The sequence below is a fragment of the Euprymna scolopes genome, chromosome 28 (assembly GCF_053919585.1).
Source record: "Euprymna scolopes isolate OS-2025 chromosome 28, ASM5391958v1, whole genome shotgun sequence".
Taxonomy (NCBI): Eukaryota; Metazoa; Mollusca; class Cephalopoda; order Sepiida; family Sepiolidae; genus Euprymna; species Euprymna scolopes.
In genome coordinates this window covers 105,732,845-105,756,867 of record NC_136509.1, presented here as the reverse complement: position 1 = coordinate 105,756,867, position 24,023 = coordinate 105,732,845, and the positions used below count along the sequence as shown (strand labels likewise).

Genomic DNA, 24,023 nt, shown 5'->3' with positions numbered 1-24,023 from the left:
TAATAAGGGGGAAATAAGTTCAATCCAGCGACTGACACCCTTCCTAACTCAACAATAAACAACAACATATGCAAATAATAAATAAAATATTCATCAATATTCAAATTTTATTTTTAGCTGCAATATTTTAAGTCTAAAAAATTCTTATTTTTTACTTTACTAGAATATCTTGTTCTTTACTTTTCCAGGTTGAATTTCTTGTCTTTTACTTTTCCAGGTTTAATAAAATCTTAAGAATATTACTTTTCATGCGCGCATTTTTTCCATATAATAACGAATGTTTACAGTTCATTCTTTTTATTGATAAATGATGTGTCATCATAGCATTCACTTAAGACAAATAATTTTTCATTAATAAATGATATATCAGCCTGACATTCACCCAAGACAAATAATTTTTGCCGGATGTTCTATGGGTATATTTTTAAGTACTGCGAAGAAAAGGATTAATGATTCTCAAGAAAGAAGAGGATATGTGTGCACTTTGCTTTGCTTATTAACAAAAAACTGCTTATCAGCAGTTTTAAAGTTTTTTCTAGATTATATGATGGTTAATCATAACACTCATTAGTTATGTAAGAGAAGGTATTCTTGCACCTTTTTCGTTTTTTTTTTTGTTTGTTTGTTTTTTTTACTTCATTATCTACCACTTCTTTGCCTGGCGAGATACTACGTTAATCGACCGTCGCGGAGGGTGGCAATTCTTCTGCAACCTAAGGTAGGTGCATGTTGCTTCCTTTTCTCGACTGGACAGCCATTAATTCTTTTTTTTTTTAGGGGGGGGTAATTTTTCCACAGCATTAGCATTGGTCCACGGGTTTTTTTTTATGTTAAATGATTATTGTCAAGTCGAATTGCATTCACCTAATTTTTACCGAACATTCTGTGGGTATTTTTTAGGTAATTAGCATTGGTCCACCGATTTTGTTTTTAGGTTAAATGATTATCGTCAAGTCAAACCGTGTCGAATTGAAATTATGTTCCATTTTATACAGTTACATACTTTCTTTTTTATTACAATAAATGCGTTTTTTTTTGTTTGTTTTTTTGTTTTTTTGGTTGTTGTTTTTTTTTTTTTGCTGTTTTGTTTTTTTTTTTCTGTTTTGTTTTGTTTTTTTCTAGGGTAAACTGTACTTTTAAATTCTGAATTCTTTTACTTACTGCGATGTTTTATACACTGTGAGAACCTATGTTCTTTATCCCCACATTTATGACATTCTTTATTTTTGAATGGGCAATTTTTATATGAATGGTTCTGACAGCATCCATAACAAGAATTGATCCTAAAAGAAAAATCCTTTTCCCTTTTTGGTTTCATGGTGCAGATTTATCATACGTTGACATTCTTCCAATATATTTTGCAATGTCAATTCAGAATCTTCTTTTGATAGTATGCTTAGACATAGAGAGTGCATCATCTGCGAGATTATAACCCAATATATTAGTCCCTATGGCAGTCCGATGTCCTATTCTAACTTCACCAGGAGTAAACATACAACAAGAGACGAGATAAAGATTACAAAATCTTTTTAAGTTAAAAAGGATTACAATATACGAAAATCGGGTAATGAGATAAACAAATATACCAAAAACGTCATGTGAAAAAAGAAAAGAAGAATTCATTACCACTAATATTATTCAAGATCATGTGAAAAAAAGACTGCTACAAAATGCGATTGAAAATCTAATGATTCTTCTTTTACTAAAGATATATTTCAACAAGGAGAAATAATTTAGATGTTAAACGTTAAAAGATTCACGATTTTATTATCATTTCTAGTTCTCTCATGAATTGTTCATCTCCACCAGTTTTTGCTGCTATTTTTCATTAAAGTTTAGAGTTGATTCATGCCTTTTTACTAAAATATCAATTTGATCTAAATACATGGCGTGTTGTAGGCACATCTGGGCTGGTGCACCAACAAAGCCTCTCTCTCTCTCTCTCTCTCTCTCTCTCTCTCTCTCTCTCTCTCTCTCTCACACACACACACACACACACACTCACTCTCGTGTACAGGGGGCTAAAATAGAGTTTCTAACCTAATAGGTCTAGCAATCAAGCCCCAACCTCTATTACATCGATGTAGTGCTGCATCCCATGTTTTTTTCTATAAGTAGTTTCACACAATATGCTCTGATGAGCTTACTACCCCCTCAACGTAAATATCTCTGACCCACCAGACTGGCAGCAAAATATCACTCTTTTACTGTAGAGGTTTCTAGATGCATATGTTCTACTCTAATAGTTTCTTTTCTTGGACTGTATGCATTTGGAATTCCTTCTCCAATCATCATCATATTCAGTTTAATGTCTCTTGTGAATGCTGGCATGTGTTTGGCGAATTTTAGAAACTGACTTCTGAAATAATCTATCTTTGATCACTTTCTCTTAGGACCATCCTCATTGTTGGCATGTTTCCTTTGAATTTCTCCAGTGAATAGAACCGGTTACCTGAACTGTTCTACATTTACTGATCCAAGAACATATGTTCGCTTTCTGAAGTGGCTATCTCATATTAAAATCAGATCCACAGAGTCTTGTAAATGTGTTAATTTCGCATTGTTTTCTGTCGATCTGAGGTAGGTTCTATGCAATTCTAGTCCCTTTGAGAAGGACTTAGTTTACTGCTAATTGTGTGAGGCGCCCTTATAGGATAATGCTATCGGAGCTGCTCAGGCAATTTGACTCCGCTAGAGTGTTCTTTCTCTATGGTGTTAGCTTTTCAAATTCCACTTTTCTCAACCTCGTGTCTAATCTTTCTATTATGGGAGGGAAAATAAAATCAATCTTTCAACGTATACTGTTAAAGCCTCCTGTTCAGCATACATCCTTCAATATTAACCAGATTTAATTTTTCTCTGAGATCATCAGAACTAAGTCTTTCTTTAAAAATCACGTTACACATCCATTGCATCATTCTTACATGTCCTCGATTCTCATTGGCCAGATTTCATTTTTATACCTTATCGCATTACTTACACCAATAGTGGTAATGTTCTATTAATTAGTACATGTGATCTATATATATATAAAAGTGAACGTGTCTGTGTGTCTGTGTGTGTACATTTTCCTACGCAATAACTCTGTCAATTTTTAGTCTACAGACTTGAAATTTGATATACAGGGTACTGAGATTTGGGAGAATCGATGTGATCGGTGTTTGGCCAGAAATTTGGCGATTAAGGGATCAAAGTTCAACGATTTGACCTTTGAGAACTCTACCAAACTCCTCCGACAATTTTGGGTCTACGCACTTGAAATTTTAGATATAGGTTCCTTGGACATGGATCTAACTTAATAACTTGATTTGAGCCCAAAACAATAAATTTTAAGGGGTCATAATAGGGGTCAAAGTTTAAAAAAGATTGACTCTGCGGTCTCTTCCAAATTACTCAGACAATTTCTGGTCTAAATATTTGAAATTTAACATAAAGGATATTCAGAGATAGGGCAAGCTTTTTCATCAGTTTGGGTCGAAAACTTTTAGTTACCAATATATAAATGTATGTATGTATGTCTGTTTGCAAGTCTGCCTTAAACTTTCAATAGAGGCGACGGATTTTACCAAGATCAGTATCGTTTGGAAGTTCGACCTTTCATACGACAAATATCGAAAATTTGGCTAAAAGCATTAATATCTTCCCCTTCAACTAGGCACTTTTCTACAGCGGGGGGGGGTCACTTTTTTCGCCGATATTTTTTAAAGTTATCCTTTCCTTTAGATTGTCTAGCCTTAATTTTTTAAAATGTCGCTTCCGGTTTGGCGGTGGTCGTAACAGCATAAACGTTAGGTTTTACCCCGTTCTTTTCCTCCTTCACGGTACGGGTTCGAGCCTGCCTTCCTACTACCACTTTTTTTTTTTATTCAACATACACATCCAAACACCCGGGGCAACGCCGGGCTGAAATGCTAGTATTTTATAAAAAGAAACTTAAACTTTAACTAAATTGCAAATACTGTGACTTATTTTACATTAACTCCATAAAGACGGCTTCGTGGAAATTCAAACAAGCTTTATTTAAGATTTCAGCTTAATCGTCTTTTTCAGTTTTGGTAGTTGCACTGTGGAACAAGCTGCCAAAAGTCATAGTCAGCATGTAAACGGTGAAACTGTTCAAGGTAACGCTGGGTGCATCATGGCCTTTGACATGGCTTGTTTCAGTTTTCTATTTTTACCAATAAATTTGATTTGATTTGTTTCCAAATTTTATCGTAAAAAGCAGTTATATGCACACTTTATGTTCAACAGTGTAAATTTATTTATAACTTTATAGTTTCTAATTACATTTGAGTTCATTTTAACATAGTGCGTACTGTTAATTACGTTTCCAGATTTTGGAGTGACAATTAATTATAAGAATAATTATAACTAACATATATTTTTAAATTAAGAATTTTACATTTAATTTTTCATCTACAACTAAATTCATCAATTCATATTATTTGGATTTTTCAAACTATTCTCATTTTGGATGTTATTCTTATAACATTTGGGTTAATGTAACTTCCCATCTTCTTCAGGTGTGTTTTGTCTAACTCGAGAATCTTTCAGTCGAATTCGGGAATTTATATGAATTTTCAAACAGAACTCCTTATTACATCTATTGGACAGACTTCTGGAGATTGAACGTTCAGTCCCCATTGTGGATCATAATAATACTACAATTACAAATTATTGGATTTTTACCCAGTCATAGCTGATGGAACAAGAGAAAGGTATCGTCTTGGATGTTTTTTTTTTTTTTTTTTTTTTTGCGAAATTGCATAAAGTTTGACAGAAAGATGCACCTGAAAAAAAGGTCAAAAGTTAAATCGGCCGAAACTTTGTGAGAATCACATCGGATATGAGAGGAGTAGTTTGAATAATCCAAATATTACGAATTACGAATTCTTATTATGCTTTTGAAATTTTGCGATGAGAATTGATAATTTGTATTATTTGTCTTGTTCAGACTACTGTTCTTATCATGTGTTATTCTCACAACGTTTCAGCCGATGTAACCTCCGACCTCTTTCACGTGTATCTTGTCAAACTGGAGAATCTTTCTATCACACTTTTGAATCTGCATGAAATTTCAAACGAAATCCTTTATTTAATCCACTAAACGATATTGAGAATACAATTGTGAATTACTACCCACCCATGGTTGATGGAATGAGAGCATGCTACTCCAGTGGATTAGATAAAGGGTTTCATTCAAACTTCCGTGCAGATTCCTGGGTTCGACAGAAAGATGTTCCAGTTCAACAAGATGCACCTGAAGAAGGTTAGAGGTTACATCAGCTAAAACGTTGTGAGAATAACACTCAAGATGAGAACAGTAGTCTGAATAATCCAAATAATAGATGAATCGTCATCTCAAAAATTCCGAAACATGACCTGCATCAAGTCCATATAAATAACCATTGAATGAAATAATTTACTTTCTTATCAATAGCCATTTAATAACATGAACCCGCGCACTTCTACCACAAACGACTGCGACTAACTTATATTATTATTATTATTATTATTATTATTATTATTATTATTATTATTATTATTATTATTATCATCATCATCATCTCAGGACAATCATATATGAAGTTCAATATAGTTTTCATTTTTTTTAAATATGGTTTCATATTTATATTTTGTCTGAAGTCTTCTTTCAAAACCAATAAATTAAATTTCAGAAACAGATTTCTATTCTTCATGCCTCTATGCAGCCTTTTTTATGCTGTCAAGAGGTGACGACGACTATCCTTCTCCTAGCCATTCCGTCCGTCAGTTCTGAACAGTTTTGTGGCACCGAATATTACTCACAAATATGGGGTTGCCTAATAGCACAAGATTTTCAGACATTTAGATAGAACCCATAATATTTGTGTTTTAAATGCTTCTGCAGAAAATCGACAAAACTACAAACGAATTCATTAGACGATGTCAATGTATTTTTTCTGCATTTTTTAAAAACCTTGAAAAAGAGTAACCAAAAGGAATATAGTGCCAATACTCAAGTGAATTCTTGAACTATGATATTGTTGTTGTTGGAGTATTGTTATATTATGTTCTTTGATTAATTTTCAAATTATATCCTCTGAACTATATTGGCAAGGGGTAAAAATGGCTCTTCAGTTTTAAAGTATTAAAAAACAACACGGTTCAAGATGCAAAATCGAGGCTTGGTTTTTTTCTTAGTTTGACTCAGGGTTCAGCAGATGTCTTCTGCTTGGCTCTTCATTCTTGATATGGTTTATGCTGCAGACGTTGTGCCATCAGATTTCGTATCTTGGCAATGATACAAAACTACCAGCATGTCAGTGTTTTTACGTGTTATAACTTTTGGGTACAGAATATCATCCAAACAATATAAAGCCCAGATGTGGCAACAATACTCCAAACACAGGCGAATGATAGCTTTATGAAGACATAGGCTACTGGCAAATGTAAGAAGTTTCTAGCCCGGTAGAGGGAGCCTTTACAATAGACTTGGCAACAATTTTTATGTATTTACTCCAGCTCATGTTGTTTGAGAATATCAGTCCATGGAGTCTGAACATTAGATTCTTGGGAAAGGGTACTATTTGCTATGGTTAAAAAGGTTTCTTTTAGTTGTTTATAAAGAGGAGATTCGTCTTGGTAACGTTAAATGCAAAGAACCTGGACACAGCAAAAAAGGTATATAAGCTATTTTCGTGTTTGAACATTTTTATTTCAAAAATACAAATATTTCAAAATACAACGAGGCAACTTATTTGAAGATGGACCAATCTAAAATAGACCGAAAAGGGTTATTAAAACAACATAGACAGTTTTCTTTGGTATGTAACCATAGAACTTAAATTCGTCTTCGTTTTTTATGGTAAATATCCAGGAAGATTCTTTTATTTACTTTAACTGATTTGATTACAACTTTCAAAGTGTGATTTAATCTATTGATGAGAGGTTTTCCAGCTAAATGTTTATGCTATTTATCCTATTTGAAACAAGGCAGTTCTAAATATTTATATAATTGTGAAAGAATTACTTACAACAATATATAGTTAAAGCAAAATAAGTTTCCAGACTTTTTTGTACTGGTATTTAAAATTGTCGTAGACACTTTAAAAGTCAGTATGTTATTGCTATATATCTTATGAGATGACTGGCCAATTTTTATGATTTCAGATTCAAATGAACAGTTACAGCAGAAATTGGAATACACCCTACTAAAGCCTGATTGTCACAGCTGATGAATTTCAAAAATGCAATTTGGAAGTGAGGACACTTTAGAAGAACGATATGCCGTAAGATTCTGTTTTAAATTTGGAAAAGATTCCACAGAAATGTATGGAATGCTTCAGACTGCTTTTGGACCTTCTTTCATGAATCGAGCATTAGTTTTTGAGTGGAATAAGAGATTCAAAGATGGTAGGGAGTCTGTGAGTGATGATGAGAGGTGTGGGAAGAGTAAGGAAGTCAGAACACCAGAGTTGATTGGCCAAATAAAGAATTTCATGGATAATGACCGTCGTGTGTCTATAGAGACAATGTGCACAGTTTGATGTCAGCGTGAAAACTGTACACACAATTATTTGCAAGGAACTGAAGATGCAGAACATTTGTGCAAATGTACCAATCCACAACTCTATCCTTGTCACAGACTATTTGATCAAGACGGGCATCAAGACAGTTCCTCACATTCCCTATAGTCCAAACCTTGATCCCTGTGACTTTTGGTTATTCCCTGAGCTCAAGGAAAACCTTAGAGGCTGTCATTATGAGACAATTGATGAGATAAAAGTGAGTGTGACAAGGTTCATTGATACACTCATACAAGAGGACTTCCATGAGGCCTTCCAGAGGTTGTTGGAATGGTACAACAAGTACATTGCAGCCGAAGGAGATTACTTCGAGGGGACTAAAGTTTCATTTGTGTACTACCAATAAAAATGCCCATACAAAAAAGTTTGGAAACTTATTGATGGCACCTTATATACTATAAATATAATTTCAAACGCTATTGATAATATTTATCCATTCATTTATTTCTTTTTTATTATTGCTTATATTTAAATTTATGTTTTGAAACATAGTGCAAATCATAGATCTATGACGTCATATCAAAGCTATAATTATTTTGTAAAGGTAATTTTTTAATCTCTATTTATAAGAAAGTCCAAATAGAGCAGTTGGTAGAACCTCAGACTGAACATCTCAAGGTTTCGATTTTGATTCATGGTAATGGCATTAGCTTTATTTATCCAGTATTTGTTATTTACTATTAATGCAATATTCTCCATTTTTTAAAGTAAAGATCACTGAAATTTCGATATAAGACAAATTCTTTAATCTATTTATTACATTTAAAAACCGTGACGGACAAACAGATGGATAAAATCTCTATTCATAGAACATGAAAGGATAACTCGGAACTTTGAAGTGATTCCATGTTTATGACAATAAGAAAAAAACTGTGATTATTTATTTTTATTATATGTGGATGTAGACTCTATTTCTTTCATCTCCAGACACTGAAAGAAAATATGTTGAATAGACGCAATGAAATAAAAATACAGAACTGGGTTATAAACCAATTTCAAACGATTACAGGAATTGGTTATAATAAGAACTTATTGACTTGCTTCTTGGCTCTAATTACATCCCTGTTCCTTTTGCTCCCACTAAGTTCCACTCAGTTTTAGAGATTTTACTGCTTGTTTTTGGTTTCGTAACAACCGGAAAACAGTAAGCGGTCCATTTTTATAAAGGGTTGGGATTTACCCCTGAATTTAATTGCTTTCTTTTTTATTTTCTTTCTTTTAGAATGTTTTGTTGTTCCATTTCCCAATTCTTTTTCAATTAAATGGTAAATATATTTCGTAAAACCATTGGGCATATTTTAAATAGATAGTCCAAAGAATGAACGCAGTATTGTGGTGATTACTGTCGGGAAAGTGATTGTTAAATAGTTCAAGAATGAAAGAATGAAATGCTTGTATAAAGCGGGCAAAATGCGTTTAGTTAAAACAGGATAGACAAATGACGGCTTATGATCTCCCCACTCACCACATTTTTTATGGATTTGTGTCTAATATGTACAAATTTATATTATTTGGATTGTTCAGAATACTGTTATCATTTTAAGTGTTGTTTTCACAACAGTTCGGCCGATGTAATCTCTGGCCTCAAATGTTTCTTAGAAAGTTGTTTTGTATGGAGAGACTTTGTTATTTTTCCCTTTTTAAATGATTTATTCACAACAATCTTAATAATGCTGTTATTACATATGAACGCTCTGCAATAATACGAGGGGCGTGCAATAAGTAATGCTCCTGACTCACTTCCAGTTATCTGATCTAGCTGAAATTTTGCATGTGCAATGATTTATATCTCCACGGGTTATGTGGCAAATTACAGCTCTGAACTAATTGTGGTTTCTGTTTTACAGGTGTTTGAACTGAGTCAAGTGTGAAATGGAACCTGTTGAATGTCGAGCAGTGATCCAGTTTTTGTATTTGAAAGGACGCACACCACAGGAGACTTTTGATGAAATGAAAGAAACTTATGGTGATAAGGCCCCATCATATGACCTTGTAAAACGCTAGCATCGTGAATTTAAACATGGCCGGAAGTCTGTGGAAACAGCTCCCAGATGTCGAGCAGTGATCCGGTTTTTGTATTTGAAAGGACGCACACCACAGGAGACTTTTAATGAAATGAAAGAAACTTATGGTGATAAGGCCCCATCATATGACCTTGTAAAACGCTAGCCTCGTGAATTTAAACATGGCCGGAAGTCTGTGGAAACAGCTCCCAGACCTGGTCGCCCCCCTTCTGCCATTGATGAGGCATCTGTCCGTTTTGGAAGATCAGCGCATTACAATTCGCCAAATAGCCCAAGATGTCAAGATTAGTACAGGGTCTGTGGAAACTATCATTCATGATCATTTGCATATGCATAAGGTGTCTGCCAGATGGATTCCCAAGTTGCTCACACCATTCCAAAAACGAGAACGCGTCGAGTGCTCGAGGATGAATTTGGAGATGTGCCAAGAAGATGAGTCAAAGTTTTTCAAAAGACTGATTACACAGGATGAAACCTGAGTCCATCACTAATATCCAGGGACCAAATCCCAGTCAATGCAGTGGAAGCACTTGGATTCACCACCTCCAAAGAAGGCAAGGGTGCAGCCCTCCGCTGTCAAGGTCATGCTCACAGTCTTCTGGGACCAGGACAGAGTAGTGATGACAGATTTCCTAGCAAAGGGTACCACAATTACAGGAGCCTATTATGCTTCACTTCTGAGGAAATTAAGGGAAGCTATCAAAATCAAGAGACGGGGCAAGATCAGCAAAGGTACCCTCTTCCTGCAGGACAACGCTCCGGTCCACAACTCGCATGTTGCCAGATCAGAAGCACGGGCATGTGGTTATGAAATCCTCCCCATCCTCCCTACTCTACTGACCTTGCACCCTCTGACTTTCACCTCTTCCCAGCCATGATGTTGTTTTTGAAAGGAAAGCGTTTCCCAGATGATGCAGCCTTAATTTCTGAAGTCACGTTGTGGTTGGAGGACCAACCTGGAGTGTTCTACAAAAACGGTCTCCAGAGCTGCATCAAACGATGGGATAAATGCATAACTCTGGGTGATTCCTATGTAGAGAAAAACTAATAACTGTGCCAAGCTTCGTTGCTCTACTGCTATGGGAAGTGAGTCAGGGGCATTACTTATTGCACGCCCCTCGTATCGTCATTCTTTACAGATAAACACTCAATAGGATGAGTAGTTTAGATAGACATAAAGTTCAATCGACTTGTCCCAATTTACTTGTCTCCTCATAAGAGCAGAGTTAAAATACAAGGTCGGCTTTTAATGTGCAGAAAATCCAGCTCTCCCAAAAGCGAAACTTTGGATTATGAAAAAAAATTAAATTGCCTCAGTCTAGAAAGATTTCCTCTTCACTGACTAAGGACGGAACAGATGAAGTGTAGTACCAGAATAGATACTACACTTTGCACTTAGTATCATTTTAGATTTAAACTCCACTGAATAGCATTCTCACAGAAAAAAAAGTATATTTATGTTTCGGAATGTTTTAAATGAGGAGTGATAATTTGTATTATTTGGATTATTCTGACTATTACTCTTTTCTTAGATGGAATGTTTTACAAGGCTTCGGCTGAATGTAACCTCCGACCTTCTTCAGATGTGTCCACAATGACCAGATATAAGTACTAAGTAATAATCAGTTCCAAGTGACTGTCTTCTGCAAGTTGAAGGTTCAATCCTTAGTGCATATGGTACTAAGAATACAATTACGATTTACTTGGTTTCTATCCGGTCATGGCTAACAGAACGAGAACAATCTACCTTCATGGATTAAATACGTGGTTCTGTTTTAAATTCCATACAGATTCTCAAATTTGGCATAAAAAAAAAACTTCCCGAGTTCGACAAGACACACCAGATGAAAGCCGGAAGGGCTGTGAAAATAATCTCCAAGATGAGAAAAGTATTTCGAATAATTCAAACAATACAAGGCATATTTAGTTTTATGCTTATTTCACCATTCCAGAAAAAATATATATATTTTATGGAAAAGGGTTAAAATCAGCTGGCAGTGTTTATATCACATAGAAATTAAAATGGTAATTTGATTAAACTTTGTTTTGATACCAAAAAATTAGTGCTGCGCAGTCATTGGGTTTTTATAAATAGTAACAAAACAATTTTATGAATAATTATTTGGGTTTTATTTAAAATAGAAATTTGATGACTAATGCTAACCAATCAGGCAAATCGTGGTGAACAGCATGAGAGAGTTTGATGGATTATACATGTATTATGCTGGTAGTAGTAGTTGTAGCAGTAGTAGTAGTAAAACAATTCATATATATATATATATATATATATATATATATATATATATATATATATATATATATATATATATATATATAAAATAAAAATTACAATTAAATTTACCAAAATGATCCAAGATGGTAAAACTAAAGTATATTATAAATATTAAAGTATTAATATTTATAAAGTAATCTCAACCAGATGTAAAAGCTCGATAAAACCAAATAGGAAATAGAGCTTATAATAAGAGAAATAGTTAATAAAACATGTTAAAAAACACTTTTAAAAAGAGTTAAAAACATATTTAATTTGAAAAGGAAACACTTAATGAGTGGATAGTCCTTAATCGGTGGAGTTTCGAAGAAATACTTTCCTTCTCATCAGAGGGTAGGAATTAGCAAAATGCAGGATCGGAGTTTGCATACAAAAGTATTTGATGAAACTGCAAGTAAGTCAAAGATCTTACTTGATAACAAAAAGTGAAGCAGAGGAAATATGCTGAAGAAAAAGGTGATTCCACGTGAATGGATAGTCTGGTGAAAGGTAAAGTATCCAATGACGGTAAAATCCAAAAATGTAAATCCAAATTTTACCGTCCTTTGGGTGTAGTGCATTATGCATAATCATGAGTTTCCTGGTTTTCTGGTCGAGTTGTCTCAGTTCTTCTTTTGTCCACCCTATAAACGGTCCAGAGTATCTTACTAGTGATACTGCCCGTGTATTTATACCATTTATTAGGTTTCTGCTATATAATTTCGTTTCCAGGAGTTTTCTTGTTCTCCTGCGGTATTCCTTTCCAATTTTCTCTTTCATTTCTGTTGCTCTGATGGTGTCCGCTTCCAGAATTCCCAAGTATTTATAGTCGTCTTGTTCTCCTAGTGCCCTCATTTCTGTTTGGTTGGGTAGTTCCATTATTATTATTATTATTATTATTATTATTATTATTAGAGTCAATTGCGCACCTTGCAGCAGAGTGTAGTGGACTGGCCCAGAGAGAGTACCGCAAAAGAAACGATCGCATGGGACTCCGAATATATTAGGAGGTGTGTAAGAAGGTTGAGGTGAAGTGTGCTGGAAAGTGGTTTGAGGAGGTTCCTGATGAAATGAGAACAAGTGAGGGTGGAAATGTAGAGGTATGGTGGGACAAAAGTGTCATAACGACCAAGCAATTGGAACATAATCGTCCGGATTTGGTCGTCATTGACAAGCTCGAATGCTCAAATCATTCTCTATCGAGGTTAGATAAAGCCAAAAAGAAAAAAAAATAATAAAATATTTACGCATAACTATGTGAGGGAAGATTATTTTCAAATATTCTCCTAAACTGAGAACGAAGTAACGGACTTATATAAGCTAAAATGCTCGAACATTCTCTATCGAGGTAGTTAAAGCCAACAAAAAAAATAAAACAAAAGCATTGTTAAATTAAAAAAAAAAATAAAATGAATAAAAATACAGAACCCAAGATGCCACCCCCTACCCCTTAAGTAACCCGGCATAAACCAGTTAGGACCACTAGTTCTTCCCTCTTCCTGACCGCACGGTCAAACTCTTCCAAAAGCAAGTTGTGCCATTTTCTCTCTATAATTTTGAAATCCAACTGTCTTGATATCGCAAAAACTTATGTGTTGCAGACATTATTTTCTATTCATTTTCCCCCCAGATTTGACTAAATTTCTGAGCATTTCAACTGCACTTATCTTTCTTTTGCTCTTTTTTTTCTGTTGTTTTTTTTTTCTCCAAATTATATCTGCACTATAAACTAAACACTAAAAAATGCTTTTTCTCAGTAGTATGCATTATTCCTTAACCAGTCTAAACTTAGTACCCAAGCCAAATTGCTCTACTCTTAACCAGCTTTTAAACGAGTTCTTCCAAAGTAAATTAATACAAAAAAAAAGCGACCTCACAAATTGAAAGTTCCATTACGGTATCGTATAAAGGTAAAGCTCGAATGCTCAAATCATTCTCTATCGAGAAAAAAATAATAAAATATTTATGCATAACTATGTGAGGGAAGATTATTTTCAAATATTCTCCTAAACTAAGAACGGAGTAACGGACTTATATTAAGTAGATATTAATAAGTCCTTACATTTTTATTCTATTTTTATTTTTATTTTTTATCTTTTTTTTTTAATGGAGAGTAGATAATACACAGTGGTTGTGTTATCGGCAGCTCCAGTAACTCTCGCTTCTCCTTTTTTGTCCTTCAGTCCTCATTTCCAATGAGTGATTTTTCTGACAAAGGGTGAAGAAAAAGCTGCTTTCCAGGTCGGTAATACTTTGTGAACAGTAGCCCGAGATGTCGGAAATTTTTCTGTTTCTATGTCTATCCTTGTGGCCACGTCACTAGTAAGAGTGCTGGAGGTAAACGTTTCATCTGGGCAGACGTTACCCGCCTGATAGTCAGGGACCCGAACCTTGGTTAACCACTAAGGAGGTTGTCCTATCAGCAGATGTAAAGTACTGGGGCTGCTGTATTGTCATTTGGTGAATGGATTCTGGACAATGCTGTAGTTTCTGGTGGGGCCTCTCGATGCCATACTAGTGGGTAATTGTTACGGCTTTACCTTATCATGTGCTACAAAAAAAAAATTCCTCTCTTTCTCTCTCTTACTTTCCCTCTCTGTCCTACTGTAACCAAGTCTGTCGACCTGTTCCACAAACCCCAAAAACTCAACATGAAATATCTCAAAAAAAAAAAAAACATGAATAAACCTAGAACCCATCCTCCAACGTAGACCCTTACTACCATGTCTCCTTCTCCAACATCAGGGGTCTACATTCCAACCTTCCAGAGGTTGAAACCCAATTACAGGAGACGAAACCGGACTTACTCTTTCTAAGCGAAACTGGCACAGGGCCGACCACTTCCCTAGATGAGTTCATAATAAAAGGATACTCTAACCTAACATCTAAATCTGACCCCCAAGATCGCCATGGACATGGAATATGCGCCTACATTAAAGATGGCTTCCCGTGTGGTAGAGATATCTCCAGAGAAGACCCTAATTTACCTTATATGTGCTTCCGGGTTGCACTTGCTTACACCACCGCATTCATATTTGCTCTCTATCGCCCCCACAACAGCAGGGTTACTGTCCTTAAGAGTATATCTGAGAAAATTGACCTCGTCCTGTCTGCTCATTCTTCGACTACCATTCACATTTGCGGTGACTTCAATGTCCATAATGTGGAATGGCTGACCCACTAAAATAAGACAGATGATGAGTGGAGGTTCTGTCATGATTTTGTCATTGCCTATGACCTCACTCAGATTGTTCATGAACCCACCCGTGTTCCCGATACTACTGGTCAGTATGCAAGCCTTCTAGACCTTTTTCTCACAACTTCCCCTGAGCTATGTTCATGTTCTGTTCTATCTCCCCTGGGATCCTCCGATCACACAGTTGTATCAGTTAAGATAAAAATGAAATTCAATAAGTCTTCAGATGTACTTCTCCACTGTACTGTATATCGATACTCTATGACTGATTGGGATAGCTTCCGTACATTCATATCTGATCTACCTCTACATTCCATGTTTTAAAAGGATGTATCCTCTATACTCGAGCTGGTCAAAAAAATAGAACATATGTATAAAACTGTAAAATCATTCCGTTTGGGATAATTTTCGACTTGTAAACTGTACAGGCGAGATATCTTATATGTAAATAACAATTGCAACTATTTTTAATAATTTGAGGAGGTGCATATGGCAGACAATGAGTACTTTATTGTCACATTAGAAAAGTCAACGTTTCAATTTAATAGAACATTTTGTCGTTGAGTAATCTTAAACTAAAAAAAAAAAATGCAAATATTGTTTTGTAGAGGCCCAACCAGTTACCCCCGTTAAACATCATGATAGTAGCATGGACTCCTCTTGGAAAGATACCAATGAGGGTGACTTCCCCTGAGTCTGGTTACAAGTTGAAACATTGGAGGCCGCCATTTGCTTTTTGCCAAGTCAGAAAAAAAGAAGCTCTCACTCTACGCAAGCTTTACATGTTTAAAAAGATTTTGAAAGCGATTTAATAATACTTTATCATTATGGGTCGCTCTAAAGACATATCGTTGCCTGAGAAGCAGCATATCTTTGATTTGCGGGCAGAAGGAAAGACGCACATGGAAATCGCAATCAAGGTAGGATGTTCAAGATCAGCAATGACCAAAGTGCTCCGGAAAGGTGCTGAGAGTGTTTCCAACAGCAACCGCAAGAAATGCGGACAAAAGAAAGGCACCACCAAAAGACAAGAGCGGGCACTGAACAAGGTGGCAAAGAACAGTCGATTCCAATCAACAAGTCACATCACTGAAGCGTGGAAACAGGCTTCTGGTGCTGACGAAGGCTCCGGCAACTGGGATACCGAAATCGTATAGCTGCCACCAAACCGCTCCTTAACAAGAAGCAGATGTTGAAGAGGCTGCGATGGACAACTGCTCACCAAACCTGGACTGCAGACGAATGGCGGCGTGTGATCTTTTCAGATGAGTCTCGATTTTGTATCTCCTTCGGCGACCAAGGGCCACGTGTTTGGCAAAGAACCACGGAACGGTATAACCAAGAATGTGTTAAGAAGTCTGTGAAGTTCCCGCAGTCTTGCATGGTTTGGGGCTGTATGAGTGCTAAAGGTGTTGGTAATTTATGCTTCATCAAAGGAACTGTAAACGCAAAAGTGTACCAAGATATACTGGAAGCTAATTTACTGCCAGTGTTGGATAACCAGTTTGACAGGGAGGCTACAGACATCATTTTTCAACATGACTTGGCACCGGCACACTCTGCCAAGACCACGTCTTCCTGGTTGTGAGAACGATCAATCCCTGTTCTTGAATGACCGGCAAACTCGCCAGATTTGAACGTTATTGAAGCCTTGTGGGACCAGATGAAGAGGAAGCTCTGAAAAGAAAAACCTACTACCCTTGCAGCCATGAAGATTGCAATCCAGAATTCATGGGATTCAGTGCCTACACATGATTGCGAGAAGCTTGTTGATTCCATGCCCCGGCGAATTGATGCTGTTATCAAGGCAAAAAGGTGCTGCTACTAAATATTGATTAATTTTATTTGTATTTGCGTTAATAAAAAAACTATTTTGTTTACTTACCTGCATTGTTCTATTATTTTGAAACACGAAATATTCAAAAACTGACATTGCAATTGATACAAAAAAAAATTATGTCGTAAAACAACTATTTCAGTTAGTTAAGCATGATAGGGATATTTTAGCACCAATTAAATCTCACAGATCGTCCACAATAAGAATTTAGCGCCAAAAACATGATGTTCTATTTTTTGACCAGCACGAGTAGTATCAGACCTTACCGAATGGTTAATTGTAGGCATAGACCGATTCATACCATCCAAAAAATTCCAACAAAAACTTAACAGCCAGCCATGGTTCTCTCCAGAATGTGCCGCTGCCATTTTTTATTAAATATTTTCATTAAAATGCTATTGTTAATACTTATAAAAGTTGGAAGTTCAGGTTAAATAGCATTTAAGCGGGAAGAAATACAGCGTTGGGACTTTTAATTTCCCTTTCTTTCTTTATAGCATTACTTGATATTCTTTTTCTTCTTTTCTTTTTCTTTTTTCCTCCCTCTGTCTCGGGACCTTGACCTATATTTTGAATCCTGTTAAAATCTTTCATAAGTTTCGTTGCTATATCTCTCTTTTTTCTTTTTCTTCTTCCCTTTGCTGCTATCTCTATCTTTTTCTTTTTTTTCTTTTTCTTTTCTTCTTTTTCTTCTTCCCTTCAAATTTTATTCTCTCACTACCCCCTTTTCCCTTAAAATCGAAATTTTAGAATAAAGATTTAATTGGATACCGTTTAGTCATAGTAAGTTTAAATCATTTTCACTTGTGCTGATTTATAAATATGATTCATAAATATAATTTTAGTCACTAAAGCTGCATCTAATTTTTTAATGTCTATTTTGCTTGGTTTTGATAAGCAATTCTTTTCTTTTTGTTAAAAAAAAATAGCAATTCATTTAGGAACAAACATCTTGCTACTCATCTCCCTTCATAATGCCCCTTCAACTTATGTCTCCAATAGTAGCCCCCTACTTCAAAGTGGCACTGTGCCTTGTTTGGGGTGAAAATTGAAAAAAAAAAATCTTGCTAGATTCGGTCACTCTGATGATTCATAGATGACGAAACATGTGTCAGTGGATAATTATATTTTAAAATATTATATATATATATATATATATATATATATATATATATATATATATATATATATATATATATATATATATATATAAGGCCTACTGATCATCTTATATTTTTGTTGGTGAAGTCACTTGATTCTGCTCCATATTGGCAAGAATATTCAGTAATCAGAGGATATGGGTTAATAAAGATTGCCTATATGAAAATACACGTTGTTTGAGAAAGCTTGTGTATCTGACATATGTTTATTATTCTATATTCCTCCTAGTTATTAATATAGTTGGAATGTTTTGTAGTTTTCCTGTTGAAATCTGGTTATAGTAGTGGTAGCTATAAATATAAAACTCTCTAAATACCTAATGTTGTTATGTTAAACATTGGAACTGCTCATTACCTTTCGGTTTGACAAAATGTCTTTTATTATTATGGAAGATACACAATAGTGACTCATAATGCCCCCTACTTGGAAAATACCCTATTTATTTACATGTTTAGAATTATTCTTACAGCAGAAAAAAGAAGCTAAATTCAATAACTGAAATAACTACCGTCATAGTAGTTTATATAGTTCCTTAAAAGATAGTGTGATTATCTGCTTTGTTTTAAGAACAGAAAACAATCGTTTTCAAATGTCCTTAAAATTTAGCAATTGATTATCTGTTTTGTTCCAATAATAATAATAATAATAATAATAATAAAATAATTAGAGATTTCGCTAAAGATTGTATTTTTTAAAGAACAGTCAAAAAAATTATTGGTTGATTTTGTGGTAGTAATTAGTTTTGTTTTTGGTTTTGACAAGAAAAAAGAAACATTGATAAAAAAAAAAAAGTATTAATGTTTTTTCTGTTTGTTTTTAGTTTAGAAAAAAAGTAATTAAAAATTATTAAGAGATTTTCTGTATAAGAAAATTTCTATTTTGTGTTAGTAAAAAGGAAACCATCGATTATTTTATTTAAATTAAGAAAAAAATCGTAGTTAAAAGATAAAAATCGATTTTCTTTTTTATTTGAGTTTAAACCAGTGTTTTTAACATAGTAAACGAGTTTCTATATTGTTTTTAAGAAGAAAACTGTCGCTGAAACTTAGTTGAAGTTTTTATATGAAACAAAAATTTTAATATTCAATTTTTTAAATAATTTATTCACAATGAGTCTAGGGATCAGGCTAAGACGTCATTGTCAATATATAAAGTTAGTGGTTTGGTAACATATCTCAGAATTCTAAAGAGTGATTAAATATATTATAAATAGATATACAACACTGATGAAATGAAAAAATTCCCATGTTCTGTTAGTTATTTTTACATTTAGGACACCAGGTAAAATGTTAAGTGAAAATCAGGAACCGTTTATTATATATTTTCTAGTGTAGTATGTATGAAATAGTAAAAAAAAAACTATAGTAAAAAAACTAAATAATAAACGGTGACTTAATTGTACTCAGTGCATATGAGTGACACTGGAGAATTCATTGTAGAAGAGTGTAATTCTTTGCTACCTTCTTTGTGAGATTATGTATTTGATGAAATCAGTTTAGTGGAGATTTAATTTAATAATTTCCAAATATGGATAAAATATGAAGACGCGTGTGAGGAAGTTTTCTACGTAATGAATGTTAAAAATTTGTATGAGAAGTGTGACGTTATTTTCATATTGTGACTATAAGAAATTCGAAATCATTTTATTATATATATATATATATATATATATATATATATATATATATATATATATATATATATATATATATATATAAGATTAGTGGGAGATAACTGCAGCACAGTGCTTGATTATGAGGAGAATTAAAAATAATAGCATAATATTTAATCATATATGTATTATAGCAGATCAACAACAACAACAGTACCGTCGGTTTCAAATCTAAACAAAGTGAATCTGTAATTGGTCTTTTTTACCAGACTCTTTGCTTTTGGGAACTATAGATTCCCTTTGTTGGAATTGGAAACTGACAGCACTAATGTTTTTCTGATCTTCTGTAACACACACACACACACACATATATATATATATATATAGTTATCCACATACAGTACTGTTTCGCTTTATTACAGCTCATCAGTGAGGTTAGACAAGCAACTATCTCAAGCCAGGATTAAAATTCGACCACCCAGGCGACAGTTAGCGCTTCTCGCCATTAATCTATTTGTCTGCTGCTGAGATGGGTATGCGAAATTACAATGTTTAAACATTGTCCAGTGTGTGTGTGTGTGTGTGTGTGTGTGTGTGTGTGTGTGTGTGTGTGTGTGTGTGTGTGTGTGTGTGTGTGTAAAGATAACTAGAATTTTATTTAATAAATCAAAATGTTTTATTCATTCCATATTACGGTTCAGTATTTTAGATACTTTCTTCGAGTAGAAAGACTTGATTTTACTATGAACACTACAAAGAACTCTCTTCTTTGTCTGCATACTTAAAATCAAACGTAACTTCAGTGAACAAAGTATACTTCCCATGTTGCTCGGTAAATCATAGTTCTTAATTCTTTAATAGTACTGTTACATCAGTCAACTGAAAATTTCACTAATCTTTATCCCCGAGCGGCTTTTGGCCTTTACAATTTGATGAAGCATCGGTATAAAAATATAAGTAAAATCCAGGAGAAAAGAAAAAGATATTTGCACATAGAATTGCAAATGAATAAGGAAAGATAATTGGCAAAGGAGATAAAATGAAGAGAAGGAACCATCAAATATACTTTATATTACAATAGAAAAATGCGAGCATGAAAAATAATATGATTAAGCTTAAACATGGAAAAGTAAAGGACTAGTTGTTAAAACTGGAAAAGAAAAGGACAAGATATTCTAGTAAAAAATATAATAGATTTATAACTTAAAACATTGCAGCATTAAGAATTGATTATATAATGTTATAAACTGATTTTTTTTTATTCTTACTGCTGCAATATTTTAAGTTATAAATTTATTATATTTTTTACTAGAATATTTTGTCCTTTTCTTTATCAGCCTTAACAGCTAGTTCTTTACTTTTCCATGTTTAAGCTTAACCATATTATTTTATGCTCGCATTTTTCTATTGTAATCCATGATTTTTTTCCAGGCTTCCAGTAAATTTACTTGTTCTTTGTTTAATTTCAGTCTTATTTTTTGCCGCCATAAACATAGCATACACATATGTAATAACAATGTACGGCATTCGTCTGCTTTTAATAACCCCCCCCAATTATCTCCCTTTCATTTTTTCATTCTCTCTGTTTCACTTGTTACTTCTCTTTTCGAGAGATCGATGAATTGGTAGCAACACTAGTCGCTGGAAGCCAGTCATAAAAAACGTCGCTCATATCCTTACGTTTTTTTACGATTTTGAACATCAGTAAATTGATCATAAATTTTGTTTTACTGAACGAAAATTGAATTTTCACAATATATCTGAGAAGGTAATCTATAAACTGCAATAATTGTTTGAAATTTGGTCAAAAAATGAATGAGCGGTGAAGCTTTAATGAGTTCTAAATGACTAAAATTGCCACTTAACCATATATTCAAACAGTACTGTGTTTGAATGATAATTGTTTTAAATCTTGAATCTGTTTATGGGAATGCTAAAATGTGTGGAGAATTTTACTTAACTGCTTATTAGATGTGAATAAATTTTAAGTAAAAAAAATTCAAATTGTGATTACCTCTGTGTCTTTGTCCAACCTTCTCTCCAACCCTAACTACATGTTGATATATGCTGTCTTTGTCTGTATGATAAGCAAAATATCATTTCTTATTTTACATCTTAAAAACTTCATTAAAAATATTATTCATTTAGTGATAAGAATTCGTTTATAATCATTTTAGAGTTGAGGATATGTGTTGCATGGAGAGAGATAATATAAGAATGATATGTAGAGTGTATAATGTGAGTCAAAGACAAGCTTAGTTAGATTTGATGACGTCAACAGAAGAGTAAATCCAAACAATATAGGGAGAAATGTGCAAAACAGAAGACTTCGTTTGTTTGGTCACATTGAAAGAGCATTTAAGTTAACAGATGTATAACATTGTCACTAGCAGGTTTAGTTGGTAAGGGAAAGCTAAGGAAAACATGGAGGGAAGTGATAAGTCTAGATTTGAAAAAACGATGAATAAAGACGTGACTAGAGATTGGTTTGTTTCGAAGTCAATTTCTGAAAGTTGCCTGACACATGACAACATGTAAAACAGACATTAAATCGAATGCGATGATGAAAGAGTGGGTGAAAATAATTGGCTTAGTAAATGTAGACCAGTTGCAGTAGCAGGGTCTTTTGGCAGGGAAAAGCACAGAAAAAGATGGGGAATGATGAGGATGGATTAAAAAAAAAAAAGGATAAATAGATAGGTTAGTTTGGGTGTCAATTTCTAAAAGCAGTCCAACAATTGCCAGCATGTAAAACGGACGTTAAGATGATGATGATGATGATGATGATGATGATGATGATGATGATGATGATGATGATGATGATGATGATTGTAGTAAACCTTTTCTTATTGAAAAAGGCTAATCTTTATTTATTCTATAATAATTTAAAATGAAAACATATTCTTGTCCAGTGGAGCTGCCGGGCAAAGATAAAAAAATTTGAAAACTCTGAAACGAGTACTTCAGTCAATAGAATACAGTGTGAGTAATAATTTCCTTTAATTCACTGTGGAATGTCCATTGCTCCAAAAAGTTAGGGTTTTTTTTTTAATAATAGGAAACAAACAAAAAAACTTACGTAAATGAGATTCTTCTGATAACGCGCTTGTAACTCCTCAAGTAACGCTTGCTCATCAAGCTTTGACAATGATGTTAAATCTTCGACCTCGCCTCGCCGGAAAGAATCGTCCATTGTGATTAAGTTTAGTTCAAAGTTCAGGTAAAAATCCAAGTCTCTTTAGAGATATGCCAACCTGCTTGTTGTGTGTCGTGAGTGGAGGCAAGGAGAGCTCTTTTCTCCAACCAAACATCAAAACAACAAAAAGCCAATGATGTGCGTTATACAATGAGCTAAAGGATGAAATGTTTCGTCTAAAAAAGAGGTGAGGGGACAAATTGCAGTGGGATTTGTCACATATCTTGTTTGTGTTCAATCGACTGCGTATGACGACGCTTAAATTTAGAAGCTGTTTCTTACTTCAACCTCGATAAACTTGCCTGACGACTATTTTGTCTTCTTTATTTCCAGTCTTCTGCACAAATGATAAAAAAAAGAATTATTTTGTCACGAGCATGGGAAAAATCTATTAATATGCACAATATATATATATATATATATATATATATATATATATATATATATATATATATATATATATATATATATATTAGGAGATTTGCTGAAAAATGAACAAACTCATAAAAAGCTACACAAATAGGAACTACTTTTAAAAAATATCAGTATCAAATCATGGAATAAGAAAAAGTTTACGTTTCACAAAACTAGTATCTTTGGCGAAAACTTTTGTAGTAAACTTCGCTTAATTTTATATATATATATATATATATATATATATATATATATATATATATATATAGCGGCGAGACGCCCGGCTTTGCTCGGGGCGTAAAATACGCTTAAATATGATATTTTAATTGGTCCAGATTTCGTATATATTATTATAGAGTCGTGATTTCAAAAGTAAAAAAAAAGTATTTGGGTGCCATCAGTTAGAATCGAAATCGAAACTATAGCAATCACAGCTGGTGACGTTACCACTGTACTAACGTGACATGCATATGAACTGATTAAAAATTAAAAATTAAAAATAAACTATAAATCCTAAGTCCAACCACCCACCATCAATTATAAAACACATTCCTAACTCGATCGTAAGTAGACTCAGTAATAACTCAAGCGATGAAAATGCATTTAACAGGTCAACCAATATCTACGAAACAGCCCTAAAAAATAGTGGATACAAAAATATCGATATCAAATATAAGCAACAAAACACCAACACCTATAATAAAATTAAAAATAGAAGAAAAAGAACTATAATTTGGTATACG

At 33.9% G+C, this 24,023-nt stretch overlaps 1 protein-coding gene across 2 annotated transcripts in view; it reads right to left on the bottom strand.

Annotated features, from left to right (window-relative positions):
• The window catches only part of LOC145249772 (myosin-IIIb-like), a 223,606-nt gene extending 200,423 nt beyond the window's left edge, over positions 1-23,183 (bottom strand). Inside the window, exon 1 of one of the 2 annotated variants that reach the window (XR_013863576.1) lies at positions 22,750-23,166. Coding sequence is in view for 1 of the 2 variants with exons in the window: in XM_080111695.1 (XP_079967821.1) it covers positions 22,750-22,863 (114 nt within the window). In the remaining variant the exon portion in view is untranslated. Of the gene's footprint in view, positions 1-22,749 lie in introns of both variants that reach the window. The other variant, XM_080111695.1, reaches the window with a different exon arrangement.
• Positions 23,184-24,023: the final 840 nt, after the last annotated feature.